This window comes from Alexandromys fortis, unplaced genomic scaffold (assembly GCF_014885135.2).
Source record: "Alexandromys fortis isolate MF-2015 unplaced genomic scaffold, M_Fortis_MF-2015_v1.1 scaffold_72, whole genome shotgun sequence".
In the NCBI taxonomy this organism is placed as follows: domain Eukaryota; kingdom Metazoa; phylum Chordata; class Mammalia; order Rodentia; family Cricetidae; genus Alexandromys; species Alexandromys fortis.
In genome coordinates this window covers 7,991,491-8,013,828 of record NW_026067969.1, presented here as the reverse complement: position 1 = coordinate 8,013,828, position 22,338 = coordinate 7,991,491, and the positions used below count along the sequence as shown (strand labels likewise).

The window sequence follows — 22,338 nt, the reverse complement described above, 5'->3', positions numbered from 1 at the left end:
GTCCTCCTCTCACACCACCTTCTAACCTAAAACAGAAGCTTTCAGGTAGTGGCACCTCTGTGTCCCCAAATCTAGTCTCCAAGTCCTCCCATAGAAGACAAGACCAGACCAAGGCAATGGGGTAGCCTCCTCCCTGGAAGGTGGCCTCCTCTCTCCCGCTGCACTGAGCCCCATCTGCTTCATCACAGAGCTGGTGGACGACAACAACAGCAGGCACTTGCTGTGCCCTCTGTGCCAAGTTGTTATCCCATGAGTGTACCACAGTGCCCTGGTGGCCATCCCTGGTGCTAGGGACTATTCCCCTTGAAGGCTCAGAAATGAACTAATCCCCCAAGTCCCAACAAATCAAAACTGGTCTGACTAGAAACAGCACGGAAGTCCAATCTGAAGATCGGGTTCTACCTGACAACAGCACACCACACAAACTGCCTGCAAAATATTTTGTTTGAAACAGGGTCTCTCCATTTAGCCCTCGCTGACCTAGAATGCACCATGTAGACCAGGTTGGCCTCAAACTCATTGAGATCTGCCTATCTCTATTCCCTGAGCGCTGGGGTTAAAAGTGTGCACCACCATCCCTGACTGCAAACTGTTTAAACAACTCAGGACCCTTTTCACACACTTCCACAGTATGTCCAGGGGTTGGGTGGTTCCCTCACACTGTACCTCCTTTTTGTCACACTGCAGCGACATCTTTCCCAGAGTTCAGGGGGGGACTGGATGGCACACTGCGTGCTGGTCACTCTCACTCACTGTCTGGTTCCCTATGTCAGCATGCAGGGACCACAGCGGATGCAAGGGATGAGGGTGGGGGAAGCCAGACTGTCTTGGGTCTTAGTTTTCACACTCAGTAGCAAGCTCCAGCAGGAGGTTTTTGCCTCTGGAGCCCCTCCCCAGACGAGAGGAAGAGATCAAGACACACAGAGGCTCAAGATCAAAGGCGGCTCATCATCTGAGGGCCCAAGTGTCTTAGCTGTCTCTAGAGACACGTGACTCAGAACTTGAGTCTCTTAAGGCTGCAGCTGCCAAGCTACATTCTCCCAACATGGAGCACACAGGGCCCCAGCCCCAACTTAGTGGTTCTCTGGGGACAGTCTGAATCGCTGCCCACAATCCCTTGGGGGGTATGGTGATCCAGAGAAATGCTACCCATCAGCTCGAAGGCCCATCCAAACAAAGGCAAGGAACAAAGTGCACACAGTCAAAGGGTGCCTGGCCATGCTTCTTACTCCCAGCTCCTCCTCTTCCTACAGAACAGATGGGACACATACCCACCCCTGCAACCCCTGGTCAACACCCTTCTACTACCCACCTCTTTGGGTCTTGCTGGTCCTGCTTGTTGGCCCATCCTGTCCCGTCCTTGGGTACTATCACGATGTTGGGGTCGTTTCCTTTGTTTTCAGACTTCAGGCTTGGCAGGTTTGCAGGCGGTGGCATACGCCGGGCTGTGGCAACTTTCCCGAGACTCTGTAAGCCATGTCTAGGAATAACTGCAAGGAAAAGTACATGGGACAGAACACACACCTCACAGGAGGAAAGAGGCCAATTCGCACCTCTGCTCAGCCTCCAAGTGAGAAAGACAAAGCCGACGAAGTGCCTGGCAGTCGCTCTGGCCCCTGCCAGCTCCTCCCCAGATTATAGAGACAAAGGGTCACTGAACTGCACAGGCAGGAACTCTGTGGCAGGAGGCAGCTGGCATGAGCTCCCCAGGGAGGAGCCAGACCCAGAAAGCTCAGCCCACAGTGACCACCCCTGCACCAGAGGATGGCCTGGCTACAACCCAAGAACCCCCAGGAAGGCCTTGTGGGTAGCAACAAGTCCAACATGAACTAGTTCCACCAGGTTCCACAAATCAGAACCAGGCAACTAAGAGGGAAAGGCTGCTGTCACTCCACCCAGCAGCCCCGCTGTCTGTCCGCAGGGACAGCCGCCTGGCCAGGCCTTCCTTACCTGAGGATCTGGCCGCGCCTACTGATCTGCCTTTATACTTGTCAAACAGGCTGAGAGTCGAGTACTTGCTTTTCCCATCCTTGCCCTGGGTTATTTGCCCCAAACGATCGGACATTGCGATGAAATGTCATCTAGTAAGGAAATTTTCTCGGCACCGCTCCCGATTTGCCTTTGGAATGAAAAAGAGGAGGTCAGCACCAGCCTTCCAATTCAGAGGGACGACACCTACAGCAATCAGGGACATCCTGGATGTAAAGACACTCTTGGACTATCCCAAGGAAAATGCCCTCAGCATTTACCCACAGGTGCTCGCTCCAGGTGGCCGGCTCTGAGGAGAGCCTGGGCTACCCCACCCCCATTAATGACTTGCTGACGAGACAAACTGGAGTCTGCTGCCATGGCCATACTATAAATAGATCCTGACACACTCGGTCGCTCTCCAAGTCAAGGACAACTCTCCACACAGAAAACAATACTCCCGATTTCTAGCTCACACGACAAAAGGCTAATAAATGAGACGAATGGGGGTGCATAGCCCACCTGAGCCACAGGTGCCACGTCAGAAGAGCAAACCCCATCAAGACAAAGTGACCTCGGAGCCAGGTAGAGGAAAGAGCAGCACCTGGCGAGGACCAGCCATGCACCAGGGCGGGATGCAGGTGAGAAACTGCGTGGGCAACTCCTCTCCACTCAGACAAAGCCTGGAGGACAGGGAAGCAGCTTCCACCCTTTCCCTATCTCTTAGCATGCTCCATGTCTCTTGTTAATTCACGAAACCATTCCTTCCAGCACTAAGTGCTCCTCCAGAATTCGTTAGCTCTGTGTTCATCGAAACTGAGACCAAGACTGAGCACCTTCTGCTCCACACTTAGCCTCGCCTAGAGATGCTGAACCTGCAGCCTGTGCAAGAGACCATGGCTTCCCAACACTGAAAGCAAATCCACTGGGCATTACAATCGTGGACGTATCCTTAATGGCCTCACAGGTAGACTAATACAAGGTGACTGGGAGGCGATGGCATAGTGAGGTCTGCTACTCTGTGATTCTGTCCTGAAGCTACTCAGGCTAGGAGAACACATCAGTGTATCTGGGAGGTATTTTGCACCCAATAAAATGATGTTTAAGATAGATGTCTACAATGTGACCTTAGAACATAAAGCACGGGGAGCAACAACCAATTACAACAGGAACAAAAAAAAAAAAACAAAAGTCAAGACACAGCCACTGACATCACATCTGTGCAGACAGAGCTGCGTCTCCCCCAACACATACATCAAAGGCACAGGCGTCAGCTCTGGCACAAGCCAGGTTTTACTACCCTTTACTCCATTAGCCAACACTGACTATTCCTGAGACTGCTGCGGGAGTGGATGAGCAGTGTGTGCCCTTAAGAAATGCAGAGGGGGCTGCAGACGGTCACAGCATCTGCTGAACGAGCCTCAAGGCCTGATGTCCAGAACCCATGCTGGAGTTGTTCTGACCTCCGCATGCACACCATGGCACCTGCGCACACACAAATCAATTTGAATTTTAAAAGTGCAAATTGAGCGTGGTACTCATGTGTAGGGACATTCCTCTCGCCATCTTCGCACTTTTTCCCTGAGGGAAAGACGGTCCTTTCTCGTCACAGCCACACTTCCTCATTCACATCCTAGCCCACAGCTATGAGGAGGCCCTGGCACACCAGGATATTTGACTCAGTACAAGGAGTGTCACGCCCATTCATAGCCAAACCCATGGATCAATTTAGACAACAGATGGCCAAAAACTTCCCGTGCTCACTGCCCAAGATCAGTGAGAACCCTCAGCGCCGTGTCCTGCCCAGGATTAGCGTTACACCTTGGGAGCAGTGAGCAGCCATGACCATGAGGGGAGCTGACCCACAGGTGCCTTCTTGCCACATCCCTTTCTTTGTCGTGGGATCCCCCTTCTCTAAACCGTTATGGATGAGTCTGCTCTGGCCCAATAACAGCATCCTTCCTTCAGGATAGACCACAAGTCCTCTAAGAGAGGAACCTGAATTTAAGCCACTTCAGAGTAACCAGAACTTCACAGGACCTCAAGTATATGTTGACCCCATTAATGTGTTCTCCATTAACGGGAAATGCATATCAAAACTGACTGCTATGACACCCTCTCACCCCGTCACAATCACTAATTACGGGAAAGAAAGAAGGAAAAAACCCACAGGTGTTGGAGATGGTGCGGAGAAGCAGCAGCTGCTGCATGAGCTGGAGGCACCAAGGAAGAGTGCAGATGGTCACCGCACATGGCTGGAGTGCTCAGCAGTGCCATGCCCGAATACAAGGCAACGGTGCTGAGGGCAGTGCGTGGCGACCAGGCAGCCAACCAGGGTCTTGTGAACAGACAGACAGACAAAGTGTGCATGCACCATTATCTAGCCATAGAAAAAAATGAAGCTGTCATTTGCAGCAATGCATACAGAAGTGAAGGTCACTAAGTGACAGACAGAAGTGGAGATTCAGGTGACAAAGGACAAATTTCACATGTGGTGACTTACACATGGAGGCAAGATGGTGCTTGCCACCGTGACTGACAACAGCCTGAGTTCTACTCCCAGAATCCTCAGGGGGGAAAGAGCCAACTCCCACAATTTATCCTCTGAATCCACATATTCCCCACACAATGCATGTGTAAAATAATGTACAAAATAAACATATAAAATTTTTTTAAGTTGATTACACTGGGCGGTAGTGGTATATGCCTTTAATCCCAGCATTCACGAGGCAGAGACAGGATCTCACTGAGTGAGCAAAGAGAAGTCTGGTCTACAGAGAGTTCCAGGACAGCCAAGGCTACATAGAAAAACCCTGTCTCAAAAACAAAATAAATAAACATATAAAAGTTGATCTCAAAGAAACAGACAGAAAAGCGGTGTTTACCAGAGAGTCTGGGAGGGAGGAGGGAGAAATAAACATAATAGTCTGGTGAGAAGCAGGAGAGCTAGGGTGAACAATTAATGGAGTGTTTCAAACAGCAGGCAGAGGATATGGAGTCTCCTACCCAAATAAGCACCAATTTCTGCAGTGACATGTGCTGGCCACCCTGATCTAACAGTCATGCACTGCACACGTATTGAGATGTCATACCACATTCCAGAACAAGACAAGCAAGGCTCACTGGTTACAATCACTGACCGCTCCTGCAGAGGACCCAGGTTTGAATCCCAGCACCAGATCCAGGGAAATCTGACAGTCTTTTCTTGACTCAATGGGCACCAAGCACACACACAATACACATACAACGTATAAGCAAAACACTCACACCTAAAAAAAAAATTTTTAAGTGGATTTCCTTATCAACTGACAGGAGCTAGGTAGTAGACACATCTGTCAACTCAAACTGATAATTGAAATAGAAGAGATGACTTGGGTAGAAGGCCCAACACAGCCAGCCAGGTATCCGTGATGCTGCATGCTGGAACCCCCACAATGCAGAGGCTGAAGCCAGAGACAGAAGCTTCAGGGTCTACCTGGTCAACCTCAAGATCCTGCAGCTACAGACAAAAACCTGGGGTGATAGCCAGGTGGTTAAGAGTGCTCACTGTTCTTTCAGATGATCTGGTTCAGGTCTCAGCATCTGCCTGGTGCCTTACAACCACCACCTCCTGGCCTCCAGGGGCACCTGCACACATGCAATGCACACAAACACATACGCACACACACATACACAGAAATAACTGGAACTATTATTAAAAAAAAGACCAGCATGTGACAGGTGACTGACCCTGAACCCTTGGGGTGGTCACATGATGGGACCTGTACCCTGCCTCATAGGGTAGCTTCCAAAATGAAACGTGGGCAAGCAATAATCTATCTGGGTACACTCAGGCTAAAATGGTAGATTTTTAGTTTTTCCGTAACATTTGTTTTAAGGAAATGTAAATACCACCAGGTATGGCGCATGCCTTTAATCCCAGCACTCAGGAGGCAGAGACAGGCGGACATCTGTGAGTTCGAGGCCAGCTTGGTCTACCAAGTGAGTTCCTGGACAGCCAGGGATACATAAACAGGAAAACCGTCTCAAAAAAAAAAAAAGAAAAAAGAAAAAAGAAAAAAGAGGAAAGAAATGTAACGCCAAGGGCAGGGTGGAGTAGGGAGCCAGGGAGCGGTCACAGGACACTGACCGGAAACAGCAAGATGGATTACAAACAGGGACTGTGTGCAGGTGTGCAGGTAAGTTCAGTGCTGTATGTCCCTCAGCCAAGAGTCCTTGTGCCCAGAGCCTGGTGGCAGAGGGATCTGCAGTGTGGTTAAGCCAAGTCCTGGGTGGCAGACAGCCGGCATGATGTGAGAAGCCCCGTGGGGTCATGGGAGTCCCACAACAGGAGCAGAGGCTCAGTCAGAGAGCTGGGAAGACAGAGGAAGGACGGTGACAGGCACAACACAGGCCTCCAAAGGCTGGAAGAGGACAGGAAGTGCATTCTGCCCTAGAGCCTCCAGCATAAGGCAGCCCTGCCGGCAGCCTGGCTTCAGGCCTGGGAGACACAGCTCAGGTTTCTAAACATCAGAGCCAGAAGAGCAGAAATCTGTGTTTCAAACCACTCAGTATATATAGTCAGATGCCACACAAACGGAAGCCGGTACACGCGTGTGCTCATGCTTCCATACACCCAACACAAGGCTAATAACCCTGGAACATAAGAGAGGACAAGCTAGACACAACCCCACCTCACAGTCAGCTCTAGCCTTGATACAAGGACACACGCTGAATGGCTACCACATTTCTGTGGTCCCTGACCACAACTGTCTCTGGTCACTGAGAATGACCAGTGATAGTCTGTTCGGGCACCTCCTTCCCAGGCACACAGTGTGCAGGGCTAGATTTAGCACCATTAGCTTAAAAGTTATTTATTTATTTTGCTGTTTTGTTTTGTTTTGTTTTTTTTCAAGACAGGGTTTCTCTGTAGCTTTGGAGGCTGTCCTGGAACTCATGTGTAGACCAGGCTGGCCTCGAACTCACAGAGATCCTCCTGTCTCTGCCTACCGAGTCCTGGGATTAAAGGTGTGCCCCACCATTGCCTGGCATTATCTGGTGAATTCTTAATTAAAATCTGAGACTGTACTGAGACTCTGTTTCCAAAATTTAAAAAAAAATTAAAAAAAAAGAGGATAAGGGGGAAAAAAAAGCAACACTGGTAAAAAGTAGATGAGGCCTTTGCAGTCGTTCTTATGTGAGCGTAGCTGGCTTCACTCCAAAGCATTTATTTATTTTTCCAGACAGGGTTCTTTGTACAGCCCTGGCTGTCCTGGAAGTCGCGCTGTAGACCTGGCTGGCCTCGAACCCACAGATCCACTTGAGTGCTGGGATTAAAAGCAAACCCCACCACCACCATCCAGTAAATACTTGTGTCAGAGGACAAGTTGCAGGACTGGGTTCTCACACCAAGTGGAATCCAGGAACTAAATTCAGGCCCAGGGCAAAGACACACCCTCAGCACGCCTACCTGATAGTCAGCACTGAAGCTAACTGTCACCCATCCCACCTGAGTAGTCCCAGAGCAGAAGCCAGGCCCACTCTTAAGAAGTTACAAGTATCTGGGAGGACTGTCTCGAACTGCGTGTTCCCAGACAATTCAGCCACTCGAAAGCACTGTGTACCTGCAATATCCCGAGCGTGGGAAGGGAGGGCCCTGTGTAAGCTCAACACAGGAAACACCAGGGCTGCACCAGTGCTGCACAGCAGGGTGGGGTGCGGTCCCGCTCACTGAATTCTGCACCTGTTGGCCACTCCGTTGGTACCGCCAGACTTCAGTCACCTCACTGTGGAACAACTGGTCAAGAACACGCAAGTGCAGGCCAACTGTAGCCAAGTACAGCCATGTGAATCTTACTTTGTGTCAAACCAGCCATCTCTTCCCACAGGAAGGGGAGGAAGAGTTGCTATGGAAACGCCCCAGGGGAAGGGAAGGGCCTGGCACACATTCCTGCAATAATCCCAGGTGAAGACCACACAAGTGGCAGGTGGTCCGCCCAGCACAGAACACCAGAGGAATCCCCACTCGGAGTCAGGTTACACTGGTTCTTTTATTTATAGTCTACAGCCCCTACTCAGAGCACTCAGGTCCTTCAGTCAGCTACAACCCACTGAACACAACTCCAGAAGGAAACTATAGCCATTAGAATCCCCCCAAATTACTTATCTTTCGCCCAAAGCCTGTGGTATTTGGGTCCTGGCCCAGCCTGCACCCACCTGGCTCTCCTGCCTACCAGCTGGTTTTCACAGCACAGGCCAGAAGCACTGGCTATGAGTGGGCTTTTAATCGGCTCCAGATAGCTGCCCATCTTCTCCTCATCCACACACACTTCCACCCTCCCCCAGCCTGAGGGCCAGGATGGCAGGAAGCAAGCCTGGGCAGGCATTATGGCCTGTCACTCAGGAAGCTGCTGAGGCCTGCTGGGCAGGTCAGGGCCCAGGGCCCCACAGCCTGACTCACACCTGGGTCTGTGGGACAGGACTGGCCCAGATCCTCCGGGTCCAGGCTGGGAGCGTGGCCCAGCCTGGCTCCCAGCCACAGCTGTCTGCTGCCGTCTGTTCTTTTGTGTAGGTGACAAGCTCTTTTTATCTCCAAACAAAATTTAATCTGGAACTTCAATACCACAGGGGAAACTGGAAAAAACTGCAGATGCTTTTTGCCCAGCCTGTGACCCTCCTGTCCCACACAGCCACCTTAGGCAATTCTAAAGGGCCCAGATGCTCTGTGCAAAGAGAAAATGCTGCTTTTAGCCAGATGAAGGGGGGGGGGGGATCCTCATGAAGACAGCTATAAAGAAAGAACTAGTAAGGACAAGCCATTTAGAAATCTAAGTGTGCACACTTTGGCACGTGATCTAAAGATAGCAGAGGCCCAGGCTGGGCAGGAACAAAAGCCAACAAAGACACTGACACCCAGGCCACGCCTCTCCAGACAGGGCCCGCCTGTCCAGCAGGTTTCGGCTGTCTGTCCTTCACAGGGTCTGGCTCCACACACACTATTTCATCAAAAGCCATTTCCGGGTAACAGGATTAATTTCACTCGCATTTGGGTATAAGCCAGCGTCAGATGACCAGCCAGGCAATCTGGGATGGGCTATGGCTGGTGGGGAGAAGCGACAGCTGGGCACTCAGGCTGATCATGGCAGTCATGGGCATTCCTGAGCACCAGGCACCCCCCTTGGGCACTCACGTGCCCCGGACTTTAGCCAACACCCTTTTTAGAAGATACCCATGTCAGCCTGTTTGACAGGAGAGCGTTCACGTCCAGTCGTCAGGACAAAGAGATCTTGTCAAAGGTCAAAGGGTCAAAGGCATAGACACAAGGCTGTCGCAGATGGATTCTGACAGCCCAGCCGTCACCCCAGGCACTGCACTGGCCACCTGCAAGGTGACAGCACTGAATGAGGAACCCCAAAACAGAGCTCTAATCCACACCCTGGCTTCATATCCAGGCTTTCCTCAGGGAAAGCCCATTCTTTTCACAGCCTCCTTGGTGCTAGTGCATCTAAGGCCTGCCTACTCAGTCTTCACCCTTAGGACCCAGAACAGCATCACCCACCCTGGTGAAGGACTCCTGCCAGCTCAGAGCACAGTGGCCACCTGGAAAAGCGATACATTGAGTGCAGCCAACGCCACGGCTGAGAGGCACCCACAGAAAAAGGAGGGGTGGGGGCGACCATCACCATACAAGATGGCAAAACCATGACCTGCCCAGAAAGAGAGCAGGTAAGCAAACAATCCAGGAAACACCTACAGGGACCAGGAACACAGTCATTAAGATTCCTCAGCAGGGTCAGCGGGCTGGCTAGGCATGGGGCATGGTCATGTGCTGGTCTGAATGAGAAATGTCCCTATAGGTTCACATAGTTAAACAAAGCAGTGCCTGACTACAGTACTGCTAGGATAGTGGTTCTCAACCTGTGGGTCATGACCCTTTGGGGGGTCACACATCAGATGTTTAAATTACGATTCAAAACAGTAGCAAAATTACAGCTACAAAATAACAACAAAATAATTTTGTGGTTGTGGTCACAACACAAGAAGCTGTATTAAAGGGTTGCAGCAAAAAATTTAAAAAAGCAGGGTGGTGGTGGCACATGACTGCAATTCCAGCACTCAGGAGGCAGAGGCAAGCAGATCTCTGAGTTTGAGGCCAGTCTGGTCTACAGAGCAAATTCCAAGACAGCCAAGCCTTCACAGAGAAACCCCTGTCTTGAACAAACAAACAAACAAAGATCCCATTGTTTATTTCAGACACTTCAATGCTCCAGACCCTGGACCACCTGGAACACAGACACACTGAGCAGCCATCTGGTACGCCAACAGCAGAAAGTCCCCTAACTTCTTATACACAAGGCCAGACAACAAGTAACATTCAGCCGCAATGTTGAACTGCTTGGCCCTGCCCAACGTATCACCACGGCGTGTAAGTATCACAAATAAAAATAACAAACACAGGGAGCAGAAAATCCTCTTCCACAAAAGCAGGTGCTAGGCTGAACACAGGGCTATGGCTTTCTGCCCTTTGGTGCACAGGTCAAACAGGGAAACGAAGATGAACCCCAGACAGAAGCCTCGACAGACACACGCAGGATGGGCCAGTCTCCTTGTGTTGTCTCTTGGGCCTCACTCAGCAAGAGTGAGACCCCAGCATTAGAAAGGCAGGAATGAACAAGCGATCCCTCAGCAGCTGAGTGCACACTGCTCTTAAAAAGGACTGGAACTCAATTCCCAGCAGTCATGGCACGCGGTTCACAACCACCTCTAACTCCGGCTCTGGAGGAGCCAACCCTCTGCAGGCCTCTATAGGCACTTTGCTCATGTGCAAACCCTCAAGACCCACACACAAACACACACAGACATACACTTGATTTAAAAAATAAAATTGGGAGCCTGGTGGTGGTGGTGCATCCTTTAATCCCAGTGCTCAGGAGGCTGAGGCGGGCAGATCTCTGTGAGTTCAAGGCCAGCCTGTTCTACAGAGCAAGATTCAAGACTCAGGACAGCTGGGGCTGCAAAGAAACACTGTCTCAAAGAAAAAAAAGCTTCAAAATAAACGTGAGGAAACAGGTCTATCTGGGGATCCTAATGAGCCAGGATTTATTACAGGATATCAGATACCACAGAGGACGTCAAGCCCAAAGACGCACCAAAAACTAAAAAAAGAAAGGAAGCCTCTTCCCAGGCCCAACCCTCCGGCACTTAGTTCACAAGCCTGACCACACATCGATCTCCATTCCTGATCCTCAGGCCCCTTCCCACATCAGGACCACAGTGCGGATAGCAGACAGCTCATGCTGAGAGTGGCCCACTCACCTTCCGGGCCTGCTGACTACACAACACAGTGCCTTAAACTTCTCCCCAGTCATTTTCTGAAACACAGCGTTTGCAACCTGCCTCCACCCCACACCAGATTCCTCAGAGAGTGAGTAAAGGATGAAAGGGTCAGAGGACAGCTGAGTGACAGAAGACCTGCCTAGCCAGCACAAGGCTGGATGCGGAGCATAGCATGCGCGCGCACACCCATACACAAACACACACACACACACTTCTGTTTTAAGGAACAAAAAAGAGCTGGGCGGTGATCTGCAAAGTCCAGCCCTAAGGCTGAAGCAGGAGGATGTAGTTTCAGGCCAACCTCGGGCTACACGGAGCATAAAGACCACACACAAGCCAGGTCTCGCTCTCCATGGGTTCTAGATACACAGCAGAAGCCGACTGGTTTGTCTGGACTGCAGCACCCACCCTGCAGACTTCTCAGCAGCTCTCTCCAGACTCTTGTGTAGCCACCGAGGCCTCCATTTCCCCACCTTGGGGCTCCTGCCTGTGCTGGGTAGACTTGCTCCAGCTACCCAGCCCTGTCCTCCATAATGTCCCCACACTCGTGTACACCTTCAGAAATCATGAGTCGCAGGTTGAGACTGCACAGCTCCTATGAGCTCTCGGAGGCCTGTGTGCTGTAATTCTCCAGCGTCCCTTGAGATCAGCGGTCCACTGTGACTGCATCTTAAACACCATCGAACTGCCCCAGTTTCAAGGCTCCTACATGAGGGGAATATGGACAACAAGTATGGACGCTCACCGGCTCTGCCTGGGTTTCTTTCCATAACATCGTTTGGTTTTTGTTTTTTGTTTTTAACTAACAAATGAAACGCACACTTGATATAGCTTTAAATTTTTCATGCATGCATGTGGGTGTCCTTAGCACTCACATCAAAAGCCAAGCATGGCTGTACATGCCTGTGATTCCAGGACCAGGAACTCACTCACAAGCCACCCTAACCCAAATGACTAGCACCTGGATCCTTGAGACCCTGACTCAAGGCCCTAAGGCAAAGAATGAAAGATTTTTTTAGCCCTGCAGCACAGGTGCCCACACAATTGTATGCACGCAAGCACCACACAAATGCATAACAGACACAGACACAAACACTTAATCCCGCTCCCAGGCACAAGGCCTTATCTCTCAGGAACTCTCCCGTGATGTCAATGACCTGCTTCCAGTTACTACTCTCTGGTCTACTATGGTTTGGGTTCCCATTGCAAGGGTTCAATGAGGGCTAGCTGTAGTGCAGCAGCAGAGTGCTTGCCCAGAACACACAAGACCCTAAGTTCCATTCCCAGCACAGAAAGAAAAAAAAAAATTAAAAAAGAAATCCAAGGAACTGGGCAGTGGTAGTGCATGCCTTTAATACTAGCACTCAGGAGGCAGAGGCGGGTGGAACTCTGTGAGTTCAAGGCCAGCCTAGTCTACAAAGTGAGTTCTAGGACAGCTAACTGTTATACAGAGAAACCCTGCCTCGAAACACAAACACAAATAATTTCTGGAGAATAAAACCATCATCCATAAAGCTCACAAAGCATTGCACCCAAGTTCTAAACAAATTTGTGCGGTGTGTGCGCATGCGCGCACATGCGGATGGGAAATTGGAGAAACACTCAGCGGCTGCCATCCGGCCAGCTGCAGCTGTCCCTGAGTGGCCCAGCTGTGACTGTTTACACCGAGAGCCTCTCTGTGGATGACATCACCCAGAGCAAGCTGGAGTTTGGGCAGCCAGGAATGAGGTTTGTGGGCCTCGGGCAGGAAGCAACTTTCTCTAGCCTGTCCAGTCACTGCTTCCTCACTTCAACCCAACCTAGCACGGAGGGCAGAGCCCAGAAGAGCTCCCATGATGCCCAGGAACAGCCTGGCTGCTCTGCTAACTCCCCCTCACGGAGGTAACGTGGGGCCTCTGGCAGGGGACAAATCCCCTGCAAAGGCTTCTCTGCCAGAACACGGGCATGAGAGGAGCCTGGGAGATGGGGACAGATGGGGACTTCAGAGTCAGTGGCCAGGTGACATGCCAAAACCCCAAATGAACACAGAGCCTGTGCTACAGAAGACTTGGACTGCTATCCACCTAGGGCTCTCCTTAGGGGGGCGGTGTAGACATTCTAGGAGACTGTTACAATGACTTCCTTCTGGGACCAGAATGCTCAGCGGCAGGAGATCCTCTCGCAGTCAGAGCCACGACCGGAGGGGAAATGCAGAGGAGGCATCAGAGAGACATCTTCACGTGTGTACACATCTACAGAACTAGTCCACATAGTCCTCTCCTGCGGGACTCCGAAAAACACCATCCAGACCCCCAGGGGCGTTCTGCTCAAGGACCACACACTCTTCTAGACCCTCCAAAATGAGAATGAGTAAAGAACCTGAAATTGAGGGGCAATTCTGGCGGCTGCAGACTGACATGCTACACGGTGAGGGCTGCAGAGGGGACTTATTACTCTCAGAAGGAGCACCCTGGGGTGCCAGGAAGTGGTGACTAACTCTGAAAGGAAGAGGACCAAACAAGTGTGTCAGCCAGATTCCCCACTGGGTAAACAGGTTAAGAAAGGCCCAAGGACATGGGGGCTGGACAGAGTGCTGAGCAAAAAAGGAAGCCAGGAGGACCTACCACCTGTGTCCTCTCCCCATGTCCCAGCAATGCAGGAGTCCGCCCCCAGCAAAATAATCACCCTCTCCCCTCAAGTGTGAAGAAACCATAAAATTAAAAATTCAAAGAAAAAATTCAAGAAAAATCCCCAGAGTTAAGAAATCAGAGACGAATGAAGGGCACCGAAAGAACACACGACGCTCATAAAATCCCAGCTGTTAGGAGAAAGGTAAGAACTGTTTTCTCAGTCTGTCTCTACCCACTAGCCCCCTTAGAATGAAAGGAAGCAATGAATCCCAGCCCTGGACAGTTTCTGACTATGGAAACCAGCCTAGGTGGGGTAAAGGGCTGGGGTGCTGGACTGAATGAAAAAGAGAAAGTGAGCTGAGTCGCAGAGCCCACCTCCCTCTGAGCCCTGGCACTGACGTCACACTCCTGCAGCCATGACTGCCTCGCCCCCCATGGCCCACCCTTGAACTCATCCTGCAGCAGCACTTGGGCAGGTGACGAATCCAACAGTCAGCAGATGGGAGGAAACACCTTCCAGACTCATACACAAGGCCCACAGGTTCCTTCACCCCCTCAGGTGCACAGGGTGCCCTCTAGTCAAACACCAGCCAACATCAACAAGCCATTTCTGTCCAGTCCACCAATGACGGACTCAGTCCCTAGGACAAATCAGAGCGCTAAGTCCCCAAGGGCAGAAGCACTGGGCCAGTGAACACCTCTGCGGCCTGCTTCTGGACTTAACCTTTCTCACATGAAAAACATCCTCACTGTCTAAGACAGTTGCTGCCTTTGGATGCCGGAGTCTCTGAAAATGACACACACATAGGATCTAGAAGACCAAGACAGGCTCCAGGGTGACAGCCACAACACACCTGGCAAGACAGCAGCAGCGCTGCGGGAAAAGGGCCCAGCCAAGACCAGGACAGGGGCTCCAGGGTGCTAATGCCCCTAGGTAGCAAAGCCTTGATGCCATCCCCACCTCCCAGCCCAAGACGGACGGCACTACGTGACTAGGGGAGATGGCAGAACCTTTAAGAAGTGGGGCTTATATTTATGGTTGTGAGCCTAGCCTTTAACGGCTGAGCCATCTCCCAGGACTCGGGAGGCAGAGGCAGGCGGATCTCTGTGAGTTCGAGACCAGCCTACAGAGCTAGTGCCAGGACAGGCTCCAAAGCCACAGAGAAACCCTGTCTCGAAAAACCAAAAAAAAAAAAAAAAAGTGGGGCTTAACAGCTGGTTCTCAGATCAAATGAGCCACACCCATAAAGGACTATGGGGCCCTAGTCTCCCCTTCTTAAGACAGTATCTCCAAACAGCCCTGGCTGTCCTGGAACTCACTATGTAGACCAAGCTGGTCTCAAACTCAGAGATCCGCCTACCTCTGCCTCCCACCTTCTCAGTGGGATTAAAGGTGTGCGCCACCACGCCCAGCTTTCCTCTCTCTTTCACTCCCCGGTAGGTGACAAGTGGAGAGCCACACACTCCCAGCAAGGCGCTGGTTTGTCACAGGGTCATGGACAAGGTCATGGACTGGAAGTTGAAAAACTGAGGGCCAAAGTAAGGCTTTCTCCTTGTTAAGTAACCACAGGTATGTTAAGAGTCCAGGGAGACGGCCAGCACACGGGCAGAGTAACTCACCACAGGTATGTATGTTACAGTCCAGGGAGGCAGATTATCTGAAGGCGTGCTGTCTGTTTCTAGGCTCCTTCCTCTTCAGCCTGTCCCTTTTGCCTGTATGTCAACACCCGCATTACCGCCGCTTTGGTGAAATCTCCATAGCTGGTGAGACAGACAGTTCCTCAGCTACGTTCTTCAGGAATGCCCTGATTATTCTTGGCTTTTTGCATTTTCAAAGAAATGTGAGAAATCGCTTTGTCTATTTCCAAACAAATGTCAACAGGAGAAAAAAAAAAACCTGCTGGGACTATCCCTGGAATTACATGAATCTAGAGATCAGTTTAGGCAGAAATTACACCCTTAAAGGACCCACAAGCTGGTAAGCATGTGAGGTCAAGACAGCTCCCGCACTGCCAGCACTGCGTTAACCAAGCCGCGACTGGAAATGCACCTGCACCACCGCCACAGCCCTGCCTGTGACTGACAGAACGCGTGCATGCACGCACGCGCAAACACACGCAAACACACACACACACACACACCCGAGACTGTAGAAGCATCGTGATCTGGAGCAGCTAAACGGAAATAGGCCAGATGCCCATCACTGCTACAGTGGGCAAGCTCTGTATTCACAGAACCAAACCTATTCAGAAGCGAGAACAAATAAATACAAAGCTACATGGATAAAACCCACAAAGGTGGGGAACAATCCACACACAAAAGTGTAACTGACATGAACCTAAATATGCAGAGCAATTTAAAGATAGAAGTCATAAACACAAGAGAGAAAAAATATACTTAAGTTTCCACAGCCTGGTACATAGAGCACACTCAAAATGGTACAAGAGAAAACAGCAGCTCACAAAGCAGAGCACAGACATGTTCAGACAGGAGCCCTCACAGATTCAAAGCAAAGTCCCAAACTCAGAAAAGCAAATATCTCCAACCACAGAGCCTGAAATAACGAAATAGAAGCCAGGTATGATGCCCATACCTATCTATGATCCTAGCACTAAGGAAGCTGAGGCAGCAGGATTGCTATTAGTTCCAGGCCAGTCTGGGCTACAAGAAAGACCTGTCTAAATAAATAAGGAAAGAGAAAAATGAATGCCTCAGCCAGGCAGTGGTGGCGCATGCCTTTAGTCCCAGCACTGAGAGGCAGGAGCAGCCTGGTCTACAGAGTTCCAGGATAGCCAGGGCTACACAGAAAAACCCTGTCAAGGAAAACAAAAATTTTAAAAAAGCCCAGGCTGCTCCCACCAGGGAGACGGTCTGTCTTAAGCCACTCCTAGGCTCACTTGCTGTAAGAGCCTTTATCTGCTGCCCTGGGAAACTATTTCTTAGATGACTAGAGAATATCATTAGGAGATGGACGGACACCTAATTACTAAGATAACTTAGTAACTTTCTACATCTACAGAGTAAAAGTTGAAGCCGCACTGGAGAGGCAGAGGCAGGCAGATCTCTGTGAGTTCGAGACCAGACTGGTCTACAAGAGCTAGTTCCAGGACAGGCTCCAAAACCACAGAGAAACCTGTCTCGAAAAACCAAAGTTGAAGCCAGGATGGGGGTGTGGCTCAGGGGTAGATTGCTTACCCTAACATGCAGGATACCAGACCTAAATCCAAACCTGAGAGCAAAAACAAAAAAACTTTTGTGGCTTTAAAGAAATTTTTTTTTTCCAGATAGCTAAAGAGATGGTATGCACACTAATTCCAGCACTCAGGAGGCAGAGGCAGGCAATCTCTGTGAGTTCCTGTCCAGGCTGGTCTACAGAGCAAGTTCCAGACCAGCCAGGGACACACATTGAGACCCTGTATCAAAAGACATGATTTTTATTAAGCTTTATCTATTTATTATTTTTGGTGTGGTGTGTTTATACGTGCGTGCGAGCACGCGCATGTGCACCAAAGGACAACCAGTGGGAATGGGCTCTCTTCCACCCACGGCTGGGCTCCTGGACAGCACCCACACCTTACACACTTGGACCAGTACTTGTGCACCACCTGACATTCCTACGAACCACAATTTATTTGTTTGTTTATTGGTTTTTTTGGGATGGGTTGTCTGTGCAGCCCTGGCCATCCAGCAATTTGCCCTGTAGACCAGGCTGGCCTCAAACTCAGAGATCCGTCTAGCTCTGCCTCCAGGATGCTGAGATTTAAAGTTCAAGGTAGGGACCACCACCGCCCTCCTAGCAATGAACCACATTTTAAACTTGTGTTCACAGTACTGAAGAAGGCAGGAGAGGGTGGGGAGTGGCACTAAGAATTCTCTGGGGATGATGCAAAGCATAGTCCACTCAAAACAAAGCAAAACCTCAAATTCTTTCTGCATCGCAGACTGCTGCACTGCCGGAAGAGGCAGAAGCTGGCAATGGTGACTGCCACGAGACACCCCAAAGGGGTTGGATGTAGAGGCACACACCTATAATCTCAGCACTGCAGAGGTGGACCCAAGAACTGCTGTGAGTTTGAATCCAGCCAGGGTTCTACAGTGAGATTAAAATAAAATAAAATAAAAAATAAAAAAAATCCCTAAGGAGACTCCTCAGCAGGCCATTTGAGCTCTGTCTAACTTGAGTGAGGCCCTACCTACCAGGCTGGCTGAACACTTCTGACGGCACAGGGCAACTCAAAGGGCTGTGGAGGTGGCTGTCCTCAGAGCCAAGGTGGCAGTGCCCAAACAGCCCCCCACGAGGTCTCCCTTCTCTTAAAAGAAAGGTAAAATTCTGAAGGTGGGGATGGGGAAAGGGATGCCTTAGTCTCATTAATTCCCAAAGGGTTATATAGGGAATGCACAGAGTGGGCTCCCCAACAGACAAGACCAGGTCAAAGGAACAAAGATGGAGAAAACTCACTATAAGGGCCAGCCATTCCCCAAGGATGCTGATGGGTCCAGCAAACCATGAGCCCTGATATACCTGATCCTACTTATTCACATGAAACACTGCAGCCAGGGATGGAGAGATGGCTCTGTGGATGAGAGCAGGTGCTGCTCTTGCAGAGGACCAGGTTTAGGTCTCAGCACTCACAAGGCAGCTCACAGCTTTCTCTAACACCAGTCCCAGAACAATCCAATGCCACCTTCTGGCCTCCTTGGGTTCTGCACACACGTGATACACAGGCTTAAATGCAGGCAAGATACACCTACCAAAACAAAAACAGCTGGGCTGTGGTGGCATAAACCTTTAATCCCAGCACTCAGAGAGGCAGAGGCTGGCAGATCTCTGTGAGTTTAAGGCCAGCCTGGTTACAGGACAGCAGGATTGCCCCATAGAGAAACCCTGTCTCGAAAAATAACCAATAAATAAATAAGTCTTTAAAAGGAAATATTATGCCAGGTGGTGGTGGCATATGCCTTTAATCCCAGAACTTGTAAGGCAGAGGCAGGAGGACCTCTGTGAGTTCAAGGCCAGCCTGATCTATGGAGCAAGTTCTACGACAGCCAGGGCTGTTACACACTGAGAAACCCTGTCTAAAAAACAAACAAACAAACAAACAAAAAAACACAAAGCCAGGTTTGGTGACTCACGCCTTAATCCCAGCACTGGGGAGGCAGAGGCACATCTGAGTTCAAGGCCAGCCTGGTCCACAGAGTTTCAGAACAGCCAGGGCTGTACAGAGAAAACCTGTCTTGGAAGAGGAAAAAGGAAGAAATATCACATCGTTCGCTCATACACATTTATCCCACAAACAACTCCCCATCACAGCTGCCTGAACCAAAAAAATCTTATCCTAACCAGTCTTCATCTTGGAGACTCGGCCCACCCTGTTCCATTCCCTGGGCCTTGAGTGTCAGCAACAAATAAATGGTGAGCTGAGGTCTCAGAAGTGCAGGGCTCTTCAGCTAATTAAATCTACTTTGTTCCCAGTCAGCGTCGCCAGCCCGGCTCCATGATCCGCCCAGGATGCAGAGCAGCACAGTGGCCTCTTCCCCAGGGAGCCACGTCTGACAGGCATTTTGCATGCAGGCAGGCAGGAGCATGCCAGGTGTCACGGGCACAGACCAGCCTTGTTGGGGGCTGCTCTCAGGACAGGATTCCTCTGGCTGTGTGTGAGGACCAGCAGGGAGGAAGCAATGACTTTCACTTTCTACTTCCCATGCTATACAAGTGCTTAGACTTTGGTCACAAGCGTGGATGTTCACTGATGCCTTGTTCTGGGGGCATTGGTGTTTTGAAGTACAAAATGCAGAACCCACGCCACATAACACCGCTGGGTGGCCCGGTTTCCACCCTGTGCCAGTGCAGTCACTGCACCAGTGCAGTGCCACAGCTGGGGAAATGAGGCAGCTGCATCCTCACACAGCAGCAGAGAAACTGAGTCTCCCAGAACTAACAGGCCCTGTGTCCACAGCCTACTGCAGGTGGGCAAGAAGGCTACGAGAAGGACTGGACCGTGGCTGGCTAGCTGCTGAGCCCCGGTACAGCGAGGGGGGGAGGCTCAGAACCGCCTTCACTTCCTCTCCAAGAGAAAAAGACCCCACCAAGAGGCCAGCCAGTGGTCAAACACCCCTACTGGCTGGAAAAGACAATGACAGTGGAATTCTTGGAGATGTGAGTGGCAGAAAGAGCCCAGGGAACCTGCTTCCCAGCAAGGCAAATGTTGGTTAAGGGGTCTGAGCCCTGGAGGAAAAGGTGTGGGTGGCTGTTGGATCCAGGTCTAAGCACAATTAGAAGCCTCAGCATCTAGTAAACAGATGAGTCCCAAGTGTGCAGCCTGCCTACTCCAAACCCCTGGGCCCTCCTTGAGTGCTGAGTTCAGGCCATTAATAGCTCTGTTTATTGAGAGCCCGCTAGCCTCGTGCCAGGTGCCTTATAAACACCTAGGTATGTGACCTTCCACATCCTCTCCTCCAGTGTGGAAGGAAGGAGCTCCTGCAGCATTCTAGAGCCGAGCAGAGCAGAGCAAAAGGATTAAGCAACCAGGCACAGGCCATCTGCTCTGGACTTGAAGGTAGTGGACCCCAAAGTAGATCTTGCACCCACCACAGAGGACACAGGCGGGGTGCGGCCATGCCTCTCCTCCAGTAAACTCCTGAGTTTGAGTTCACAGAAGCAGCAGCAGAGCTGAGAGCACTGACCTGACTTCTGAAAGGCCTCCTCTGGGCACAGGGCAGCCCAGGCCCTAACCGCCCCCCACTGCCCCAGGCCTTACCAGATCTGCTTCTTCAGTCACTCTATGCTTTAGGTATGGTAAAGTCACAACCATGTCCTCGGTTTCCTAATGAATCAAAGGCCAACCTAAAGCCGGGCGGCGGTGGCACATGCCTTTAATCCCAGCACTCGGGAGGCAGAGGCAGGCGGATCTCTATGAGTTCGAGACCAGCCTGGTCTACAGAGCTAGTTCCAGGACAGGCTCCAAAGCCACAGAGAAACCCGGTCTCGGGGGGGAAAAAAAAAAAAAAAAAGGCCAACCTAAGCAACACAAGACCCTGTCTCAAAAAAATAAAATACAGAGGTGGGCTGGAGAGATGGCTCAGTGGTTGAGAGCACTGGCTGTTCTTCCAGAGGTCCTGAGTTCAATTCCCAGCACCCACATGGTGGCTCACAGCCATCTGTAATGAGATCTGGCACCCTCTTCTGACCTGCAGACAGAACACTGTGTACATAATAAATAAATAAATCTAAAAATAAATAAATAAAATACAGAGGCTCAGCAGGTAAAGGCACTTCCTGTCAAACTAACAACTCCTGCTTAATCAGGGACCTACACGGTAGAAGAGAACCAACTCCCTTAAGTTGTCCTCTAACCTCCACATGTGCAGTGACATCCGTGTGTGCACACATGTACACACACACAATTTGTTTTGTTTTGTTTTGCAGACAAGGCTTCTCTGTGTAGCCCTGGCTACCCTCAAACTCACAGTTCTGCCTGCCTCTGCCTCCAGGATTATCTTTTTTCTTAAGCCCCATTGCACCCTTCCAGCCACACAAGGGTCCTCACCTGACTGACCACCGCAGCAGCTCCTGCCGCGGCCCTGCACAAGAGACCCACACCCACAATTCAGTTCTGAGCAACAGAGCAGCAAGCAGCTCGCAGCCTCTGGCCCTACTACCCCGACTCCAGAGGCCTTGCACTGAGACCCACCACCTCACCCCTACTAGATACCAACAGAAACGGGTGCACAAAGGGCTAATTAGGGGTCTTAACAAGACGCTGCTGCTCAAGTAGCAGCAGCCAACCCGCTCACCACGCTTTTGAAGAGGAAGCTGTCCTCCATACATGCACCATGGCACATTCCCTCATGCTTGCACACACTGAGACACAATTTTTGAGACAGGATCTCACTATGTAGTCGTGGCTGGCCTGGAACTCACAGAGTTCCACCTGCCTCTACTTCCCCAGTGCTGGTGGTGTTAAAGGTGTGCACAACCATACTCAACTATGAACCTAAATAGGCCTTGAATGGTGTGCACTGGCTGGTTTCGTGTGACAACGTGAACCAAGCCTGAGTCATCAGGGGAAGAAGTCTCAGCTGAGGAATCGCCTCCTTGAGATCCTTATTTAATGATCAACGGGGGAGGGCCCAGACCATGGTGGGTGGGCCACCCCTGGGCTGTTTGTCCTCAGTTCTTTAAAGATGCAAAGTCAGTAAGCAGCACCCCTCCATGGCCTCTGTACCAGCTCCTGCCTCTAGGATCCTACCCCATTTGAGTTCCTGTCCTGACTTCCTTCAATGACAGCAATGTTGAAGTGTAAGCCAAATAAACCCTCCCCAACTTGAAAACTCTAAGACAACTGGCAATCCTCCTGCCTCCACTTCCCAAGTACCAAGGTTACAATGAGTGCTGCCATCTTAGTTCTGCTTTTATTACACTTTTGATGAATTGGTTTCTTTTTTT

The 22,338-nt window shown here is 50.7% G+C and overlaps 1 protein-coding gene across 1 annotated transcript in view; it reads right to left on the bottom strand.

Annotated features, from left to right (window-relative positions):
* The window catches only part of Prrc2b (proline rich coiled-coil 2B), an 82,259-nt gene that overhangs the window by 51,963 nt on the left and 7,958 nt on the right, over window positions 1–22,338 (bottom strand). Inside the window, 2 exon segments of the mRNA XM_050155360.1 lie at window positions 1,313–1,490; window positions 1,951–2,119. Coding sequence (XP_050011317.1) covers window positions 1,313–1,490; window positions 1,951–2,065 — 293 coding nt within the window. The 5' untranslated portion in view covers window positions 2,066–2,119.